At 43.5% G+C, this 22,244-nt stretch overlaps 1 protein-coding gene across 3 annotated transcripts in view; it reads left to right on the top strand.

The window, feature by feature from the left end:
* CDKAL1 (CDK5 regulatory subunit associated protein 1 like 1) overlaps positions 1-22,244 on the top strand; it is a 708,279-nt gene that overhangs the window by 517,716 nt on the left and 168,319 nt on the right. For all 3 annotated transcript variants that reach the window (XM_047732825.1, XM_047732823.1, XM_047732824.1), the window contains one exon: positions 11,190-11,252. In XM_047732825.1, coding sequence (XP_047588781.1) covers positions 11,190-11,252 — 63 coding nt within the window. The remainder of the gene's footprint in view (positions 1-11,189; positions 11,253-22,244) is intronic.

The raw sequence follows: 22,244 nt of genomic DNA, 5'->3' as shown, positions 1-22,244 counted from the left end.
TGGCGTGTCTGACCCGCCCGCTCCCAGTCGTGGAATCATAATCAAAACGAGTTGTGGGCTTATCTGGAGTGGCAGCAGTCACTGGCCCAGAACAGTTGTCAGGCTTCTCTTCCAATGGGGTGACGCCAGGGGTTATGCGGAGTCATGAAGAAGATGCATTGGTCTTGATCAGTTTTTAGAACTGGATAGCAGCTTATCTGTAGGTCAGAGAAATTTCGTTTCCTTCATTCTTTTTTCATCATTTCTCCCCTGGGAGCTCTGCGGATTAGCTTCTGGAAGCTGATATGAGGCTCAGCACGTTAATAGAGTTCGTGCAGACCCGGACAGCCCAACTCCGTATTTCGTGATGTTGGACTCCCAGGTGTGTCCATGGGGAATGTTCGTAAAGGCCCATTACCACCTCCCTGCAAATAAAAGGAAGAGAGACATTTGATGATAATACAGAAGTGCAGAGACCTCCAGGGCACTCATTAGATAAACCCACCTTGTGTGTGTTAGAGACACCTGTAAAATATTACCCTCCCCGAGTCACACCTCTAATCAGGCTTCCTATTTTTGCTTTTTTTTGACTGTACGGTTGGTCCCTACTTAAAATAATTTACAGGTACCAGACATTATTAAGCAGGGAGGAAAAAGTTAAATAAAACCATTTGTCCCCAGCCTCTCCCTAATTTCAGATAACTTAGAACCTAGTAAAACTCCGAAGAAAAAAATACAGTGTAGTTCAGGGAAACAAATTTGTTGCTGGGTTGTGATGGTGGGAGGAGCTCCCAGAGTTTCAACATTGTAACTGCTAGTTCTTCTAAAGTATCCTTGTAAGAAAAGTGATCTTGTCTTTTGTTAAAGGAATGTTTTATTAAAAATAACAGGGAAACCTTTTCACAGGGGGGTAATCTTTATACCTATGAGTTGGTGTACCAATACTAAAATGATGTGAAAGAACATTTAATAGGAATTAGATTAAAACCTATTTGCTTTGCTTTGTCAGACTACTTAGATCCCCAGTAAGATCGGTTCCATCAGAATACATGGCAAGGGGACCGAGACATCCGTATTATTTCGATCCACAGGCATTTCCACTGTGCAGCTGGGGTCAGACTCCAGTGATTTTGGGCAAGGGTTTGCAAGCTATGTGTAAAGGGCCAGGTGGTCCATGTGCTTGGCGTACAGGTCGCATGGTTTCTGTCATAGCCCTTCTCCCGTGCCACCAGACACAGAAGCAGCCATAGACAGTGCTTGAGTGGTTGACCGTGTTCCCTAAAGGTTGGTGGGGATTTGAATTTCATATCATTTTCACATGTCACCAGTACTCTTGTTCTTTGGAGGTTTTCTTTTTTCTTTCTTTCTTTTTTTTTTCCAGCTTAAAATTGTAAAAACAAATCACAGACTGTACAAAAATCAGTGGTTAGCTGCATTTTCCATCAGCTCTTGATTTGGACGGTGAAGTGTGGACCCAGAGAGGCCAGGAAAGAAAGTAGTACTACAGTAATCCAGATAAGAAGTAACTGCTTGTAATGGCTACTCATTTTGGCAACACCTCCCAGGGGAGAATAGTTCTGTCTCCTTCCTTTCTCTGGTGCTGGGTCATGCCTTTGTCGCCAAAGAATGACCTTTCCTTGCAAACAAATGTTCTCTTTAGAAAATAAGGTGAACTTGATATAAGAAGATATGGCTACTTAACACTTTATATTATCAGCTGAATTAATGCAGAGTTCCCTGTTTATACTTTCCTCCAGCGTTGGTAGCCCAGTCAAGGACCTCCAGGACAAATGGTGTCCCTGTGCCTCTAGCATACCCACAATGAAAATGACGTACTGATCACTGTACCTACAATTCCACTAAGGTTATTTTAGAAACCATAAAGGCAGAGATCAGTGGTACATTTCCACATTTGCCTGGTTGGGGTTTTTTGAATACCGTTAACAATGGGTGAGCAGTCACTCGCCCCTTTGCTAACATCCACTCTGAGAATTCTGTTTTTCATGTCCTCTGACACATGCTTACACGGTGTGCCCCTTTGGAATTTCCATAGATTCCAAACACTAAAGAACCTGAAACGTTCATTGACTTTGCTGTAACTGGAGGCAGAAAAGGAAATTCAAGAGTACGGTCCAAATTGGCACCATTTTATGGTCATGTCCATTACCTTCCAGATCTTACTAGGACAGAAGAGGTGGAAAATGTATATAGACTTAGAGCAACCGATTTTTCTTTATTTTCCCTTCTCTCCTCACAGTACCATTTCTCACCAAACACAAAAATATTACATGTATGCCTTCTGAAGGAAAAGCAGGTGACATTTTGAAGTTTGTCTGTTTTGCTGAGTATTTGAGGTATAGTAAGTGTATTTCACATCACTGATTTTTTGTCTTTTTTTAACTCATTTCTGAATTTTGAGGTTTCTTGTTTTAGATGCCAGGGACCTGTTCTTTCTTCTTTGATCTTGAATGATTATTATCCTCTTAGGGACACCATCCGAATATGTCCAGTATCAAAGTGAGATTGTGATTGAGTGCTGATAATGTCAAGTGCTTTTAATTAAGTTTCTGGTGTTTTATACATTGATAACAAAATAAAGTCCACGTCTGTTCAGTTAGCTCTCCATTAATTTTTCAGAAGTGCTCACTAAGTAGGGAACTAAATACATAACAGTAGTCTGTGCTCTGCAGCCAAAGCCCCAATGTGCCCCAGAGGAATTCCTGCACAGAGTTCATTTTTAAGTCAAGGAAGAGGCTGGGAAATAAGGCAAAGCTGCAGACATAATATGGAGATTAAGAGTGAAAATGCTTGATGGCATTCAGAGCCCAGAACGGCAAAAGCTGAAGGACAGTGGGATCCCACCTGGAAGGCAGAGGCTGGGAGAGACCTCTGGGATCCTATATTGGCTAGTGCTTCTCCACTTTGGCCACACATTGGAAAACCCAAGAACTTTTCAGTATTACCCTTGTCTGCATCTCACCATGCCAATTAGCTCAGCATCACTGGGGATTCACACCAGAACACTGGTATATTCTAAAGGTTCCTCATTGGTTTCAACCGCAATGAGGCTTGAGAACCCCTGGCTGTATTCCCCTCCCTCCGGTCGCATAGGGGGTCCAGAGCGGATTGCTTGCCCAAGGTCAGAGAGCTGTGATTTGCTGGAATATTAACCCCAACCTTCTCTCGTCTTCTTGCCTCCTTTGTTCTGGAGGCTTTGCCCTGTGATCGCACCCCTCCTGCTTTCATTTAGACCGGCAGCCTCATGACTACCACATCTGTGGCCCCATCTCTCCTCCAGCGCCCTGTCCTTAGCTGACTTCCTCTTATTATCTCCCCGGTGTCTCGTGGCCAGCCGCTCAAACGCATTCCCTTCAAACCTGAATTCCCCTCCCTAACCTCCTCCTCAAGACTTACTTTTGCCTGGATTCCTTATACCGATACAGGGCACTTCTCTCCCTTTGGTTAGCCAAGCCCCAAATCTTAGTCTCCACTGTTCTTCCCTGTACTGTACTCCTTACCTAATGAGTCGCCAAGCACCATCTGTCCTGGCTCTGCTTTTTGTCAATCTAACCCACCTCCTCTCTTCGCCCTAGCTGAATCTGGGATGGGATGTTGTCCTTTTCTCTAAAGCATGGCCACAGCCTCTCACACTCAGCTTCTAGCCTCGCATGATTGCTCCATCCCTAACACCATGAGGAAGCGCTTTTTGGACCACAAATGGGATCATTTGTCCCGTTCCTTACAGTATGTGCTCTAACCACTTAGCCATCTCTCTGTTTTCACACAGCTACTTCCTTCCTCCCTCTGGGCACCTACACCCAGCCTGCTTTCCTACAGTTTATAAATGGCATCCACTGTCTATAGACCCAGTTCTTTTATTTCTGCTTTTATCAAAAACTAAACTCTCCAGTATTTTCCCTTTTCAACCAAATGCTGTCACATCACAGGCTGAGTTTAATAAGCTCAGCATCGCCCACCCCTGGCACGGGGAACCTGCTCCTGCAGGAAGTATAATCAAAGATCCCAGGGCAAACATCAGACCTGCCTTATGGTCAGACCACAGTTTGGATAGTTAACACTAACCTCCTAAGGTTTCCTGGCTACTTCATTTCTTATCCCTGGCTTTAGTGCCTCAGTGCTTCTTGCTAAGCCCTGTCCTCACTGCAGTTCTCCTAGTTCCTGACTAGTCCCACCAAGGACCCCTGAAGCCCTGAGTCATTCGTTTTTACCTTGTACCTTTGCTGTGTTGGCCCTTCTGCCTCAGGACGTGGTTCCCTGACTTCCCTGCTAAATGTCTGTCTCTGGCAAGTAGTAACAGACCAGTTCTTGTTCCCTGGTGTTTATTTCCTAGAATTTTGACTCTGGTCTCTTTTTGGAATTTGTTTAGAACCTAACCCTCCTAGATACTCCACCCCCATCATCGATTACCTTGTTGTCTTAAGGGCCCCTGCATGACACAAAGATAACCTGTTCAGAACCTGCATGCCCACTTAATGAGTTGTCTTGGCTTCTTGTCTTTTCACTCTTAATTTCCACTGCTATTTGCTAGTCGATTGGTTAACATTTTCCAGGCTCCCTGCCAACAAGGGGACAAGAATAAGTGGCTTGAAACTCTCTTTTCCTAGCATATCAGTTATACCTTTATATTTAACCCGTGTTAGTGGTTGCCCTAGAGTTTGCAGTATGCTGTTCCAATCAAACCAAGCAAAAAATAAAATAAAATAAATAAATAAATAAATAAAATCTCATGTAACAACTCAACTTTTGGGGTAGTGTGAGTACCTTAACACAATTTTTTTTAAAGATTTCATTTTTTTATTAGAGAGAGAGAGCGCACAACCTGGTGGGGTGGGGGGTGCGGGGAGCAGAGGGAGAGAGAAGTAGACTCCCTTCCAAGCAGGGAGCCCGATACAGGGCTCAGTCCCAGGATCCTGGGATCATGACCAGAGCCACCAGGTGCCCCAATGACACAGTTATCTTAATTTCTTTCCCCAACCCTTAGCGCCATTGTCATTCATTTCACATATACATAAACATGCATAATTGAATATATTTTTGCTGTTACTGTTTTGAATAAGCTGTTATCTGTTAGATCAATTAAGAAAAAGAAAAATAAAACTTCTTTTACCTGCAGTTTATTCTTCTCTACGTATTCAGTGCTCTTCCTTCTGATCCAGATTTCTGACCTATAAAATTTTCCTTCTCTCCAAAGAACTTCTTTTAATATTTCCTGCAAACAAGGCTTGCTGGAAATAAACTCCCTCAGTTGTTTCTCTGAGGAGTTTTTTATCTATTCATTTTGGGAGGCTAATTTTGCAGGGTACAGAATTCTGAGTTGGTGGGGTTTTTTTCCTCAAAACTTTGAATATTTCTCTTTTTGCCAGTGTGGTTTCTGGGAAATTAGATATGGTTCTTATCTTCGTTCCTCTATAGATAAGGAATTCCATCCCCCTTTGGTTTCTTTCAGGAATTTTTCTTTATCTTTGATTTACTATAATTTGAAAATAATATACCAAAGAACAGGTTTTTTTGACATTTATTGTGTGTGGTGTTGTCTGAGCTTCCTAGATCTGTGGTTTGGTGTTTGACATTCATTTGGAGAAATTCTCAGTCGTTACTGTTTCAAGTATTTCGTGTTTTTTTTTCTTCTTCTTATGATGTCCCCATTATGCATATTTTATACCTTTTGTAGCTGTCCCACAGTCCTTGGATTTTTTTTTTTTTTTGTCTTTGCTCTCTCATCTTTTTGGTTTTTGAGGATTCTATTGTTACAATCTTAGAGATTCCTTCCTCAGACACATTCAATCTGCTACTTGGCCTATACAGGCATTCTTCATTTGCACTGTAGTATTCATCCCTAGGGTTTTGGGGAGATTCTTTGATTTCCATCTCTCTGCTTACATTTTCCATCTGTTCTTGCATACTGTCTACATTATCTGTTAGAACCCTCAACATATTTTAAACTCCCAGTCTAAATTCCAGTATTCTGCCATGTCTGGTTCCGAAGCTTGGTCTGTCTCTTCAAATTGTGTTTTTGCCTTTTGTATGTCTTGTAAATTTTCTTGACAGCTGGACATGATGTACTGGGTAAAAGGAACTGGTGCAAATAGGCCTTTAGTAATATGGTGAGGTGTAAGGACAGGAGAAGCATCTTAGAGTCCAACGATGAGATCTCAGTCTTTTAGTGACTCTGCCTCTGGACTATAAACAGGTTTTCTCAGTGTTTTTCCTCCCTTCTTGGGTGAAACAGGATGGCTTAGTGGACTGAAGTTGGGTATTGCCCTTGTCAGGTTAGCTAGTCTCTAATAATACCCCAGGAGATAAGACTCTGGTTAACAAGTTCCCCCCAGAGGGCAGGCCTTGTTGAAAACAGAGTACTCTGGTGTATTTCAAAGTGCCTCTTCCTACCCTTCCTGTGCCTGCAGCCACAGGGGGTTTTCCTCTGATATTTAGTATGAGAACCTGGTTGAGCTCTTAGAGGCAAATCTCAGGATATTATAGACCACCCACTCCTGCCTTATGACTGTATCGTCCTGAAGTTCTTTTTTTTTTTTTCCTTTTTAAGATTATTTATTTATTTATTTGACAGAGATAGAAATCACAAGTAGGCTGGAGTAGGCAGAGAAGCAGGCAGATGGAGAGGGAGAAGCAGGCTCCCCGCAGAGCAGAGAGCCCGATGTGGGGCTCGATCTCAAGACCCTGGGATCGTGACCTGAGCCGAAGGCAGAGGCTTAACCCAGTGAGCCACCCAGGTGCACCCCGTCCTGAAGTTCTTAACAGAGTTGTCTGCACTGAGCCTCCAGCAATCCCTCCGTTACCATTCCAGGTTTCCTGCTCATGCTCCGGATGCTCCAGAAGCCACATTCCCCATATTGACTTAGTGGTCTCCCCCAGTCCTGGGGGCATTTTCTGTCTTTCCCTCCCTTCTGCATCCAAAAAAGAGTTGGTTTTTCAGTCTGTTCGCTTGTTACTTGTTAGGCCAGAGCAGTGTCTTCCAAGCTTCTTACACGGGGAACTGGAAACAGGAAGTTAGTATATTGAAACTCAAACCTGCTCTTACCACAAAGTGTCCTGAAACATTTATATTGTATTATCTACAAGTAGAGAATGAGCACAGAAAGCACTGGATTCTTTTGGGTTAAACTGGTGGATATTGTTACGATTTAATTGATTATGTAACCTCACCTTCAAAATTCAGATTTTCATTGCATGATCTTTCAGATCTAACTCCTTGTATCCATTTGATAAAAATTGAAATGATTCCATTGTCTGGAAACCTGAACTGTTAAAAATGCTCCACTGGGGCCTTTAGTTTTGTTTGGTTTTGTCTGAAAAGGAGTTTAAACTTGGGTCTTAAAGGGGTCATCAGTGTTTTCTGTTCTTGGAGTGTGAAATATAAAAGCAGTTTAGGAAATACCTCTGGGATGGAAATTCTCCAGAATCTCCAAGTTTGACCAGATTTTCAGACTGCCTCATCTTCTAGACTCAGGTACACCCCACACAGACTCATCCCTGAGGCCTGTACCCCAGGGGGTACAGGGAAAGGGACTCGAAGACCCTTGTCTAGCTCCGAGGGAGATGTTTGTCATACTTACTGTACTTGGCCACCCTCGTTTCAAGTTCATCACACACCTTGTTCAACATGTTTACTTTTTAAACACTCAGAGAATTAACAGGTGGTTGCATGACTGAGATGTTTGTTTTAACAGGCTAAAAAGTGGGAGGTAGTTTATAGACACACACTATGATGCAATAGGAAAGTATCTAATTATTCCATTTTTGGCTCGGCTTTTAGCTTCAGTTAAAACTGCTGATAGCAAGGCTCAGCAAGTTTTGTAGCCCAGGACTCGTAGCAGTGTCTGCCTATGAGAGGCCGGCTCACTGGCGGTAATGGCCATTCCCTTGTACATGAAAGCTTTTCCTTGGCTTTGGCACTAGAGTTTAGAAAAGAATCTCAGCATTTCTGTCACGCGTGGTTCACAGTGTGAATGCAGAAGGCTCTGAAAGTCCCGTATCTATGTCCACATGCTCTGCAAACCAACTCATAATGTTCTCTGTCTGAACATCGAATGCCCAAAAGTAAAATCCTGGTAGCAAGACAGCTAACGGATCTCTGGCCTGGTAGGTTCATTCTGATGCATTCGGGTATAGGTTCTGATCCGTTCTTACGCTGTCTTCATGCAGTGGAAGGAGAGAGGACTTTTGCTGGATGGTTGTTCATTTGGTTTGGGGTCAGGGGACTATTGCCAGAAGTAGACATGGTCCAAGATAGCGATTTGAGATCTGAGATGGCTAACTCTTTCTGTAAAGGGCCAGAGAGTAGATACTTTAGAATTAACGGGCCATAGGATCTGTGTGGGAACCCCTCGACTCTGCTGTTCGAGCACAGAAGCAGTCATAGATACACAGAAACAAATGCACAGACACAGGCTGGTGGCTGTGTCTCAGTAAAATGTTACTTACAAAAACAGGCGGAGGGCTAGATGGGCCCATGGACCACCCGTTGTCAAGCCCTATTCTGGATCCCTGAACATATACCACTGAGCTGTATGATTCTGACCTCCCAGGAAAAACAGTTGTAGTTTCCAGTTAACCGAACTAACACATAGAACCTTCAGGATTCCCAGCCAAGACTTCCCCATATTTGTATATATTAAAATTGTTGTCAGAAAGAAGAGCATTTTTTTCCCTTGCTGGCTTCTTTTGGGTGCTAATCCGAATTGTGTTATTTACTTGTCATTTATACCCCACTTCCTTCCCAAAATAATTTGAGGTAGCTTACAGTAAAAAGCATGTATAGGTTTTAGCTGTCAAAACAGAGATATAAAACCACAACCACATGAAAATGTTACACCAAACAACCTCTGAATATTCCGTTTCCACCCGCCAACTCAAGCAGGTAGCTCAGCTTTTTTGGGACAAACCAGTCTCTCGGACACCTCCTGAACTGAACACTGATATGCTCTGTGTTTTATCTTTCCTAGCATGATTTCCTTCCTGAAAAAATTTTCACCCCATGTTTTATAGTGAGTCTTCTACCAAAGGAAATGTTCGTATCCTTCATTTTTCTTCTGATTGAAGTATAACCCAAGAACTCTTATACAGCTAAGGGGGTACATGGAAAGAAAAGAGAAAATCACAAGCTAAGGAAAACTTTGGTGAGCCCGTGACTAGTTCAGAACAGATTTGGGGGCCCCTGGAGAGTCAGGGGACTGTTCCCAGTCAGTCACAGGCTCAGCCCTGCCCTCGGAGGGAAAAGAAGCCGTACGTTGCTTCAGCGTCGGGATGGTCAGAAGCCCACTTCCGAGGTGGACAGGGGAGGTGGGGGTTTGGGATGGCTGCAGTGGGGGGTGATGTTTAGTGGGTGACGTGGAAACAAAGCCAAGGGACTTGCAGCCCTGCCAGCTGGAATCATTCGGAAATAGGAAAACTGGTCTATGGGGCAACTGGGCGCACAGATGACTCTGATCTCAAATCCGAGCTAATTCGGGATTCAACTGCTTAGCCGAGTGGCTGCCAGAGGTCACGGAGAGCCCAAGGCTGGAGGGTCTGCTAGGATCCCTGGCACTGGGGAGGTGAGACAGATGTGCTCAGGCAGACACTGGAGTTTAAAAGGAGGAAATGCAGAAAGACTTCCCTAGGAAACCTGAATACCAGGCAAGGATCCATTCACGTGAAGACAGAAGCCACTCGGCTATCTGGCAGTTGGATTAGCAACAGCAGAGTGGAGCGAGGAGCAAGATGGGGTTGGTAGTAAGGACAGGAGACCACGCTCGCACCAGCATTGCAGGATACAGTCGTGGGCTAACTCGACGACGTAGAAGAAATCAGTTCTGTAATTGGCACCTGGGAAGATGTTCGATCTCTGTTTTAAAGAGGTTTCATCTGCTCAGTGAATCGAGAAACATCCTAACCTCTACATGGAAAAGAGAAATGAAGAATTTCCGACTTATGCGGCAGTCCCTTCTCTCGTTCACTCTTGCTGGGAAGGCAAATCGGGGTAGGGTTTGGAGGGAGGAGGCCGTTCGCCATTATCCATCAAGGTGATCAGCGTGCCGGGCTATCTGACTCTGCGTCTACACCGGTACAATGTATTATTTCTGAGAAAAGTGCACACTGTCAAGCTGGCAAAGATGTTTGTGCCAAGATGATCATTTTATGAAAAAATGGAAGTGAAATGCTGAAAAAAATTTCAGATTGCAGTTTTGGATTTCAGTACCCCGTGTAAGGGATTACGGATCTGGTTATACAGGTTTTTAAGTTTGGCAAGGACCAGTTGTGAAGTTGGAAAAAGTCAGTTTTGGGACAGTGTAGACAGAACGGTCCCCTTTCTTTGAAAGTAATAATTGTATGTGAAAATACATGCACAGAAGATCTAGAACCACATGCAGAATTTCCCGTGGTGGTTCTGATGAGTGGACAGGTCTCAGTATGAGAAAACAAGCTGCTTCTTCCTGTCGACCAGAAGAGAACCCCCCCTCCCCCCTCCCCCTGTCATAGACACTGGGGAGCAGGAGGTAGAGACGGTCCTCAAGTAGTGGGTTCAGTTGGAGAAAACCATCTCATTAGCAGGAAAAGAGGCTTCTCTTTTCATCACCAACTATGAGGCTTATGTCATCATTATAGATATGCCTGTCTAAGTCAGGTGAATTCGTTTATTCCTTAAGCAAATAGCTTCGAGTGCTGCGTGTGAGACACCACGCAAGGCACTTGGGCTACACGGCAGGACAGAACAAAGGCAGTCTCAGGCAGAGGCCTGAGCTGTGACTAGGAAGCCAGGGGAAGGTGTCCTGTTTCACTGGACGCACATCGGCGTCCAGGTCCGGGTAACAGCAGTTGGCACTACAGTGAAATCCAAGCGTCTCAGTTTTTTTCTTCAGTGTTGTCTCTTCTGTTTAATCTCATGTGTTTGAAAATAGAGTTTCTGATGATGATTACTGTTTCAACTCTGAAACCACCAGGAAAAGGTCTCCTCGCTGGTCTGTGACAATGACCCACAAAGCCATCAAGTGGCTATGATTTCTGATTGCAACCCCGTATCCCGGATTGGCACTGTGGTCCCTCACTCTGCACAAGGAAGAACCTCTTAAACAATGTCTTCGTGCAGGTGGATAGGTAGACAGAGAGATACATAGACAGACATCTAGATACTTATGCACGTGTATATTTTCGTCACCTGTCAACTCACGTGTTTGTGTTTTCTTCCACAGAAAAAACAAAGAACGAAAGACCTTTCCCGGGTGTTCCATTCTTACAGTCCGTATGATCACAAGGTAAGAGAAACATGTTATTTGTGTGTTGGATTCAAGTCTTTCTGAACATAGAGCATAGTTCCCGCCAGCGGATAGTGATTTTGAAGTATGCTTTCCAATTACATTTGTGTTTCCATTTTAACTTGTCAGCAGTTTATCTCTGCTAAAGAAGTCAAAAAATTCTTCATTTCTGAACTAAAATAATTACGTTTTATTCACATTAAAATCCAGTTACACGTTGTTCCTGAAATCGCAAAGATGAGGCAAAGACAGATTTGGGGGTGTTATTTACTTGGTTGGTTTTTTCTTTCCAAATGCTGAAGAAATGAACTTAACTTTTGAATTGGTAAAGACAGTTGAGATAGGCCTTACCAACGCTTTGGCTTTCCATTGCTCCTAACAGAGTTATTTTCTCTGGATAAAATCCCAAAGGAAGAGCAGTATATAACATAATACCTGAAATGCCTGCTTCCAGAAGTTTTGCCCCACAGAAGACCAGATAGTGCCGAGACTCCCACGTATTTGTCCCCCAACTTGAAGGACCTATGGCCCATGTTGTTTCATTTGTACCCCACACTCTTCACTCCCTGTATTTGAAGAATTCCCAGACAACTTTTTACTTGTAAGCATTTCACCATCTATTTGCATAAGAGCTCTTTAAAAACACACACGCACGCACACCTGACTGTCTTTAAAGAAAACTCTCACCACCACATCATCGTGGGGAAATATATTACAGGGTTCCCAAGGCTCCCGCACCACTTCTGCATCATGTAAAGGTTCCAGGAAATCTGTTAATTCGAGGTGATTTCAGAAGCGAACAAAAAATTTGCACACTTGAAATGCTAATATAAACTTCAATCTTGATCTGTGAATTTACAAGGAGACATGTGGTGGGGATTTTTTAACTAGCCAAAATAAGTAGTGTGAAAACTATTTTCCTCAGTTGAGAATTACGGAGATGTCTGGATTCAGGAGGAAAAGACTGTGCCAGTTGTTCATAGAAGTTGAAAGATTTTCAGTAGCTTCTAGTGTTTCTGTAGTGACCAATTGACTTTAAGCACCAACAATTTGTGAAAGCTTGTGTTTATCCTTCATGTGACCATGACAATCTACAGTACTAAAAATGATATCATTTCATGTTGCATTTTCCAAGTTAAACCAATCCCTTTGCAGAATGTGGCAATTTGTTTGAAAGAGATCAGGAGAGCCAGTAATGCCTGACGGTAGAGAGAGAAGGTGCCGGCAGATAAGGAACATGCCAGCAAAGGGAAGGAGGCTGGCCGGATTCCTGATAGGAGAGTTGTAGTGTTTTAGATGAAGCCATTTAATTTAATTAACAGATATGCAGCAATGGCTAAAGTCAACATTCAGGAACAACAAAAGGCTTTGAAAAATCAAAGGTCTTGCCCGACTTGTGTAAATTTTGCCCACTTCTAACATTTTTTGATTCACAGTTAAGGGAAATTCCATTATTCTTTTATTAGAACTCTAAATGGAACTTAGCCATTTGCAGCTTCTACCGGCTTCCTCTTCATGTCCTTTGTGGCATTGTATCAAAGTCACCTCAGATTATTTTGGCTTCCCTTGTGAAGACTTCATTCCTCTACCAATTAGTCATTGGGCAGTGAGGAGTTGAGTATAAGTGCTAGACGGAGTTCCTTTTGATCTTTGCTTCAGGATCGGTAATAAATTATTGTAAAGAGCTGGACTGCTTGGTGAGTGATTTTTGAAGTTCCAAAGGTTTGGCCTGTTGGCATTCTACTTCATTCTGCATGTGTAGGGACGGAAAGGGGGAAAGTTTCCAGGCAGCCCCTGCCCCTTTCTCCAGCTCCATCCAGACACGTCTCGTTGGGTCACTGTCAACCTTTCCTGCTGTGGGTCAATGTCCACAACGACTAGGACCACAGGGGCTGAGGAACAGACACTGCTCTCTCGGTCTTAGAATCGTCCCCCGCCCCCATAAATAAAATACAACAAGGAGGTCATGATTCAAGTTACTTTGTCATTTTAAGTACCCAATTATATTCAACAAATTAGCTTTCTAAGCAGATAGGTTTTAACATAGAATGTTTTGTAAGATGTGGTTAGAGTTGGCTTAAGCATCCCGTGCTCGGTGAGATCTCTGTAGTGATCTTCGAATTAAATATATACATGTTATAAATGAAAGCTTATATAAAATAAAATATAGGCTGTCTGTGACGTGCTTTTAAAAAAAGAATGTGGGGCGCCTGGGTGGCTCAGTGGGTTAAAGCCTCTGCCTTCGGCTCAGGTCATGATCTCAGGGTCCTGGGATCGAGCCCCGCATCCAGCTCTCTGCTCAGCAGGGAGCCTGACTCCTCCTCTCTCTCTGCCTGCCTCTCTGCCTACTTGTGATCTCTGTCCGTCAAATAAATAATTAAAATCTTAAAAAAAAAAAAAAGAATGCAAGGCAGAGAGTGGGTAGGATACAGTAAAATCAGACTGGCCATGTGTCGATGATGAATGAAACTGAATGATGAGTTTATGGGGGTTCATCATGCTATTCTGAATATTTTCTTTTCTTTCTTTTTTCTTTTTTTTTGTTAACATGGATGGAAATTTTCCTGGGAGTGAACGTTGTGGTATTTGTTTCCTCTCTAGCTAGATTCCTTTTATCATTAATTTTTCCCTTGACGTAAAGTTATACCAAAGAAGGAACACTCAGCATTTCAGTGGGTTCCTTATGCTGAGTCAACTCAGAAATGCAGCTTCTGTTCTAAAGTTGGCATCATTTCCCAGGGTTTCATCCCAAATTATAGTGGGTCACTGAAATGATAGCCCGGCCTGCTAGAAACTGTTAAAACAGTGGTAATTACAAAGGAGAGTCCAACCGTTCTCTTCCCGGTGGTGAGTCAGCTGTGTTTGCTCTTTTCTCCTCCGCAACTCCCCCAGCCCAGCCAAGATTGCTCCTGCCTGACCCCAGGCACAGTAGAGTCACCGGGTTAAATATACCAGTGATGTTTGAGTGAGGCCAGGTGTGTTTCTTGATCGTCCTTTGAAGCCACTGTTTACGTTGTAAATGGTCAGTTGGGTTTCTCTTAAATGCTGTTGCAGAAAGCAAATAAAGCTTAGAGCAAAATGTGCGCTCCAAATGAGTCTTAAGGAAATTACCTGATTTATTTTTTATACTCTAAGACAAATTTGGCTGGAGATGGGAAGAATTTCATTTTGCAGTGTTATCTCTGGTTCCATGACCATTAAAAAAAAAACAAAATAAAAAACTGTTTCCAGTTCTTGTAATACAGACTTAAAGAGAATGGCTTGATGAAAGCCAATTCCCATTTTTCTGTCTTCATAAAAGGGAACATTGGTAAAGAGAATCCAAAGCAGCAGGTAATTTGGTTTTATTTTGTGCTCTGTATGTTGTCCTCTGTTATTTTAATAAACACATAATAAACATAGCTTGTAATTTCTGAAAACACATCATCCTAACTACCAGGAAAAGTTACAGGTCAGAGCCCTTCCATGTATCTGGGTTGAATATTTTCTTTGGATAAGTTACGGGTAAGCAGAGTAGGGCTATAATTAGAACAGTTTTTATTAAAACTCTGCTTATTAGCATGTGCTTTCTGTCTTTGGTCCGAAAGAAGTATTGCCATGCATATAAAAATGTCTCTCTCTCTCTCTCTCCCTCTTTATTTCCTTCCTTACCCCCCTTTTTTCTTTCTTGTTAGGTTTTTATCAGAGTTATGTGTTCGGGGGGATATCTCAGTTTATTAGGTAAACACAGATGTTTATCATCTGCTAACATTAAAAAGCTATTATAAAATATGAAAATTGGAAGAAAAAGTACACAATTCTGTTTCAGTCTGTGGTGGGTTTTTTTTGTTTTTTTTTGTTTTTTTGTTTTTTTTAAGATTTTATTTATTTATTTGACAGAGAGAGATCACAAGTAGACGGAGAGGCAGGCAGAGAGAGAGAGAGAGAGAGGGAAGCAGGCACCCTGCTGAGCAGAGAGCCCGATGCGGGACCCGATCCCAGGACCCTGAGATCATGACCTGAGCCGAAGGCAGCGGCTTAATCCACTGAGCCACCCAGGCGCCCCTGTGGTGGTTTTTATTATCTGGATAGTTTAGTCTCTAAACACAGTTATTCTCTGTAACTTTATATATATTCCACCATTAAAAGAGAGTCTTAAACGGGTTACTGTTACAGTTTCTATATTTTATAAAGTGAACATCTCATGTTCTTGGAATGACTGTTATTATTTCAGAATTTTCTATATTCATGGACATAAATACATAAACACATGTGAGAGAAGAAACATTACTGTAAAGCCATGTTGGTGGAATTGGCTTTTCCTTTTTGGCTTTTTTGTGGGGTTTTTCTGGGGACTAGTGTTATTTTAAGAATTTTTCTACCAACACAGACATACATCAGCTGAGCTGTACACAAATTCCTATGTGCCCCCACAAGCAGCTGTGTATGAGTTACTGTACAAGCAGATAGGAGACCGACATCAGTGCTTTACACAGCCAGGGGCCTTCTGGGCGGGAGTCTCGCCGCCTGAAACCCGGCTCAAAGCCTGCCTGCCCGCCCGCCAGCCAGGACCCAGGAGCCTGTCCACCTCCCTGTTTAATTCTCTTCCCCCACCTCGTTACTTCTTCAAGTCCCCCATCCACGAGCAGTCCATTTTTAAAAAGAATACTTCTAACAGGCGTACATGTCTGGCTTCCCCCAAAATAATCCAGCCCAGCAGCAGCTACAAAGAGTGTGGTTATGGCTTCCAGAAGCCAGAGCTCCATTAAAAACTGGCAGCAGGCTAAAAGGAGGGCAAGGCCAAGGCCATAAAGACGCTAAGTCATCAACAAAGGAACTCAGAAGTGCCACTACCCAGGACCACTTAATTTGGACCCAAATACCCAAAGATCCCTACCCATTTTCGGAGTCCCAGAGTAAAATAATTGGCCCTGAATTACATGAAGAGGCAGATGTTTGAGGATAGTAGAGACGTATATGGTCTATTTTTGGAAATACTGCTATTTTAAGGATAGGTATTATTTATCTTGGAAACTTAGGAATAGCTGTTTTTTTAAAGGTTGGATGAATGAAGTATTACTGTAGAACGTGGTTTAATAACAGAGAAATTGTAAGAGGGGTTGAACATAGTTGGGTAAAGGACGAAATACTGTGTGCAGGCAGAAAAAAGGAGCAGAGAATCCATGTTCCCCCAAATTACTTTTTTATATCATTAGATACTGTAAAAACCTCAAAGTACACCACATTTTTATCTTAAAGAGTACACTAGGCATAACTTGAGTAGAAGAATTATGACTAACTTATCGGTACAGTGCATTTTTAAGTGCGATATTAAATGTACAAAAAATTCCGACTTGTATTTGCATAACCCACACTTCCTAAGGCTACCTTAAACTCTGCTATTAATACAAACACATCTGGGAATTCATGCCTCCCCGTGTGCAATGAAATATGATTTAATAAAAAATGTTTAAAAATATTGTCTGTGGCTTCATGTGGACAGAAGCGTACAGCAAAAGTTTATTTTTAAAGTCTTGGGGAAAAAAAGTCATGGGATATGCCACCATCCTCCCTTCCCTGAGAGACTATAGTCCCTGCGGCATTGAATTCCATAAATACATATGTCCTACCTGGGGCGAAAGGGGCAGTTTCGCGTTAGAAATCCCATATTGATCTACATTTTTCCATCAGTCGGATTTGTCTAGTGATTTAAGATAACAGAAGTCCGTCTACCCAGCTCTCTCTGTTTGGAGAATAACGGCCATTCGACTCAGTCCCAAGGCAGCCGCAGTATGGTCAAGCCGTCGTCATCCCCTGCACTGCGAGGAACATGTCGCAACACAGCGGTTTGGGTGGTTCCTCCCGAGGGGAGATGGGAATTTGGATCCCGGCCTGCTGGCCCTGTTGAGCTTCGAGCTATCTGCTGTCTGGAAATAGCACATTCGGTTTTTAACGGATGCGGCACTTTACCATAGCCAGATCTGCACGGCGCGCGCGGGCAGAGAGACAAGTTATTGACTTGGCGTGTTGACGCCACGCTTTGCATAGCTTGTCCAAAGCCTTTTGTGCACTTCACTCTCTTCTCCATCTTTGGCGAAGACCAAAAAATGTTTAAAAAGGGGATGTTGCTGGGGCGCCTGAATGGCTCAGCGGGTTAAAGCCTCTCTGCCTTCGGCTCAGGTCATGATCCCAGGGTCCTGGGATCGAGTCCCGCATCGGGCTCTCTGCTCAGCGGGGAGCCTGCTTCCCCTTCTCTGCCTGCCTGTCTCTCTGCCTACTTGCAATCTCTGTCAAATAAATAAATAAAATCTTCTTTAAAAAAGGGGAGGGAGATGTTGCTAAGTATCAGGAACGACTGGATAAATGCCCAGTTGGTCGAGTTGCTTACTGTTGTAGAGCCGGGAGACATGGGGAAGTGAGTACTTCAGGAAGGAGTAAACCCCCGTTCACATCCCATGATCTCTACCCTAAAGCCGAACGACAAACTCAGCCTCAAAGCAAAGCGCGTCACTAAAGCACATCCCGCTATAAATCTGCACTCCCGTTTGTTAAAATGTCTTCCCTCTCAAGGGGATCCTAGAGCCATGATCGAGGTGCAGACGTAGTTCAGCAGGGTTTTCCTTCAGCAGTAAATGCGTCTGGCTACCCTTCTGCTTCCTGATCTGTGCCAGCCTGACCCAAAGGCGTCGTCTTCATATTTAACCCTCCGCAGCGAGTGATAAGTTGAGTCTAACTCAACAGCTTTCCTTGAGCATCGCTTTGCCACTCTCTGTATTTTTCTCTTTTCCTTCTAAAATGACATTGATCTAAAACCCAAGCATTTTTTTTTACACGTTAGTTTATGATGTGACCGGAACTGCAAGGACGGGGGATACGGAAGGAGGCGGAAAGGGCAGACATAGATCCTGGCCTGGTGGATGCCAGCTTCCTGCTTTGCCAGCACCCTGAGGACTGACAAAGAGAATGGAATCTGAGGGGACCTTTTAGTATTGTTGTTGTTACTATTATTATTCAGGTATACAGTGCACACCATGTAACTGGCACTATCCCCAAAGCTTTACAGACCTGCAGAAGTCCTTTACTCTTCATACCGACCCTATAAGGTGAGGACTCGGGTTATCCCCTATTTTACAGACCCGGGAGATCCCCTCACTGCTCAGGGTCACAGAGCCCATAAGTTACAGAGCAGTCAGGCTCCAGAGTCCAGGCTCATCACCGTGGTACCAGGAGTAGCTAAAGAGTCACCGTGTAAGATGCTCTAATAAAAGGTGGACTGACCTTTAAGGTCATGGTCAAAGTGACCCTTCTTTCCCTGCCTCTCCCCTCCCGGCCCCCGCCATTTCAGAGTCAAATTCTAGGTAGGTGAGCTCTAGGAAGAAAGAAGTGTGAGAGGGAATGAAAGGGACCGAAGTCAGAAGCAGGGGAAGAGCATCGAGGAGTCCGTGGACTGAGCTGCTGGTGAAGCAGACAGTAAAGCAGCCAGGCCGGATCCTGAAAACCACCACCCTGACCCCCAGTGTCCGGGGCCCAGCTGGCTGATTCACCATCAGCCCGGGGCCGAGATGTGTTGAGTAAAACCGATGTCAGGGCGAGTATGACCAGAGACCAACAGATCAGGCTGGCCCCGCTCTCTGTTCCCCGTCTTGCCTTCCCGCACTCCTGCCTGCCTTCTTCAGGACCAACAGGGTAGGAGGTGTCCGAGCCAGAGAAATAGGGTAAGGCAGAGTCTGAACCACTGAGAAAGGTTGAGGAGAAAGTCATCTGAAGCCATGACACGTCGGCATGGGAAAACAGTAGCAGAGCAGCTTAGAAGCAGGTAGGGTGAGGTCCTGGGCCACTTACCCGGACCCCAGCTGGCACTGTGACTTCCTTTTATGGGAAGGCGGGGTCATGATGCAGAAATTGGGAAGTTTCCTGCATCTGGGGTTAAGAACGTCGTAGTTAGTAGATTACTCTCTCCTCTCCACCTCTCCACCCAAGCACTCTCAGAAATCTTAGTAATAGGGAAAGAAGCAAAGTTCATATTGAAATCCTTTGCCAACATGCACTACATGAAAGTATTGGTAAAAAATAATCAAAAGAACATTTACATAGATACGGGAGTTACTGTGTTTTCAAATTATTTCTCAAACCTGAAGGAGTCTCCTTTTTTCCTGCCATTGCTTGCGTACCGTCTCTACGAAATTCACCAGCACAGGGCGGAAGTGAGCCAAGGGCAGGGAGAGGAACAGCATTGTACCAGGAGCTGAAGGTGCCCTGCAGCCACCCCTGGGCTTGCCCTACACTGTTCCACCAGTCACCCTGCCTGTCCTCCGTCATTAGTCTCTGCACCCTGTCCCAACCCTGACTGTGTCTCATCACCACTGTGCACGACTGCTTACCAGCCTTTCCCACTACCACTGGGACAACACAGGTGTCTGGCATAGTAGCCAGTCGGTATGCCAGGGTTGCCAGAATTAACAAATAAAACACAGCACACCCAGTTAAATTCAAATTTCAGCTAAACGGTGAGCTTTTTTTTTTTTAAGATTTTATTTATTCATTTGACAGAGAGAGAGATCACAAGTAAGCAGAGCAGCAGGCAGAGAGAGAGAGGAGGAAGCAGGCTCCCTGCCTAGCAGAGAGCCCGATGTGGGACTCGATCCCAGGACCCCGAGATCATGACCTGAGCTGAAGGCAGAGGCTTAACCCACTGAGCCACCCAGGCACCCCAGTGAGCATTTTTTTATATGAATTAAGCCCCACACAATAGTAGGACGCAGATATACTGAAAATTCATTCATTCATCTAAAATTAATATGCACCTTGGTGTGCTCTTTTTATCTGGCAACCCAGGCAGCACAGGTATGACATAGTTCACTTTGGCAAATTGAGACAGGAAGATGAAAAGTAAAGAAAATCCCAAAATGGAATGAAATTTTTTAAAAAATGATTTTAAAACCTCCCCTGCATTTGGTGCTAAGGACGTAAGAATATTTGCTCCTACTCCTCATCCCATCCTTATTTGTATACCATGCCTGGCCTCCTCTCAAAGACTGACACATATGACAGATATTTTTAATTAAGAAGATAGAACTAGGATGCCTGGGTGGCTCAGTCTGTTAAGCATCTGCCTTCCGCTCAGGTCATGATCCCAGGTTCTGAGACTGAGCCCTGCATTGGGCTCCTTGCTCAGTGGGGAGCCTGTTTCTCCCTCTTCCTCTGCTCCTCCTCCATGCTTATTTTCTCTTTCTCTCTCTCTCCTCCAAATAAATAAAGTCTTAAAAAGAAAAAAAAGAAAGAAAAAAAAAAGAAGATAGAACCTGCCAGAAGGGAGGTGGGTGGGAGGATGGGGACTAAGGAGGGTATTTTGTAATGAGCAATGGTGATGTTGGCAAGTGTTGAGTCACTATATTGTACACCTGAAGCTAGTATTACACTGTATATTAACTAAGTAGGATTTAAATACACACTTAAATAGAAAAAGAAGATAAGGGATGCGTGGGTGGCTCGATTGTTAAGTATCTGCTTTCGGCTCAGGTCATGATCCCAGGGTTCTGGGATCTAGTCCCACATCAGGCTCCTTGCTCAGTGGGAAGCCTGCTTCTCTCTCTTCCTCCTCACTGCTTGTGTTCCCTCTCTTGCTGTGTCTCTATGAAATAAATAAATAAAATCTTAAAAAGAAGAAAAAACAACTTATTTATTTGACCTTAGTTCTCTAAAATCTTATAACAGCATTTTACCCTGGGAAATCTGTCTGGGAAATTGCTTGGAAGACGCAAACAGAAGTTAAATTAAAACATACCCATACCTTATTTTCAAGGAATAAGAATTTTCATTTCCCCCCTGAAAATCACACTTTGTTTCTCGGAAGTATATTTTATCATAAAACATAATTAATGACTTCTTCGTAGCTGAAGTTATTTCTGTTGAGATGTACGGAAAAACATTAATGCTGGTGATGCTCGTGGCAAGTAACGTAGCAGTCACTAGAGGAAGGAGGAAGCTCTTTCTGCTTTTCTTTTCTCTCTCTCTCTCTTTTTAGCTCTACTGCTCAAGTTTTAAGACTGTCCAGAGTCCTGTGATTGGTGGGCTGCGGGTTGATGCTGTTTGCGGAATGGGCTCCCCAGGTCTGGCCTGTGTCTTCCTCAGCACATCATTAACAGTGGCTGAAAGGCCTCGGTCTGTACACCCCTCTCATATGATTACCAACCTGCGATACAGAGTCAGACTTGCACGATTTCCAGAATTCTTTGGCCAAAAACAGTGAAATGCAAGTATTTCCACAGGCCAATAATTCACTTTCTCACGGGTTTTTGTGCAACATTAAGAAAACGGGATTACAGTTAGCATCTGTGGTGTTTTTCTCGTGTATACATTAACACTCTAATCTTGAAATTGGAAAACTGGAATTTTAGCATCTGGGGGAAAAAAAGTTAACTAGCTTCTTCTAATGACTGCTAATATTTTCCATTATTCAACACTACCTTGGGGTGCCTTTCAGAATTCCGGAGATATTTTAAAGGCACACGTGTCAAATAAAAATGAGAGAGTTCTAAAAACTCAAGTTCTTTTTGAATTTAGCTCCGTTAATGTATGGAACACACATGGGTAAGAAAGGAGACTATCCATTTTTAATTACCATAAAGTATAATAACCAGCTACTGTGCATAAAACAGATCTCTAATTCCGTTTAAGATTTTTTCTTTTGAGGGGGATGATTTTAAAGCTGCTTGTTTGTCTTCACCCCTCACTATTTCTTATCAACACTTTCTTTTTCTGATCTAATTTAAAATTTTAAGTTGTCGCGGGTTAAGGTTTCATTTGATCTTTTCCACCACCCCATCGTCCCAGGCCTTTTTCACACTCTCCTGTTTTCAGTTGTCTCTAGGTGCAGGCTGATTACCTTCCCCTGTCCATCCTTGGCATTCATATTTTCTTACCTTCCACTTTTGCATCTCTCCACTGTTTCTTAGATATTCTTGCCTTTTGCCCTCCATAATGTGTCTCCTTGGGGTCTTGATGCGGGGTCTT

The sequence above is a fragment of the Lutra lutra genome, chromosome 6 (genome assembly GCF_902655055.1).
Source record: "Lutra lutra chromosome 6, mLutLut1.2, whole genome shotgun sequence".
NCBI classification, from domain to species: Eukaryota; Metazoa; Chordata; class Mammalia; order Carnivora; family Mustelidae; genus Lutra; species Lutra lutra.
Note: the sequence above shows the minus strand (reverse complement) of the source record. Positions and strands in the feature narration are given on the sequence as shown.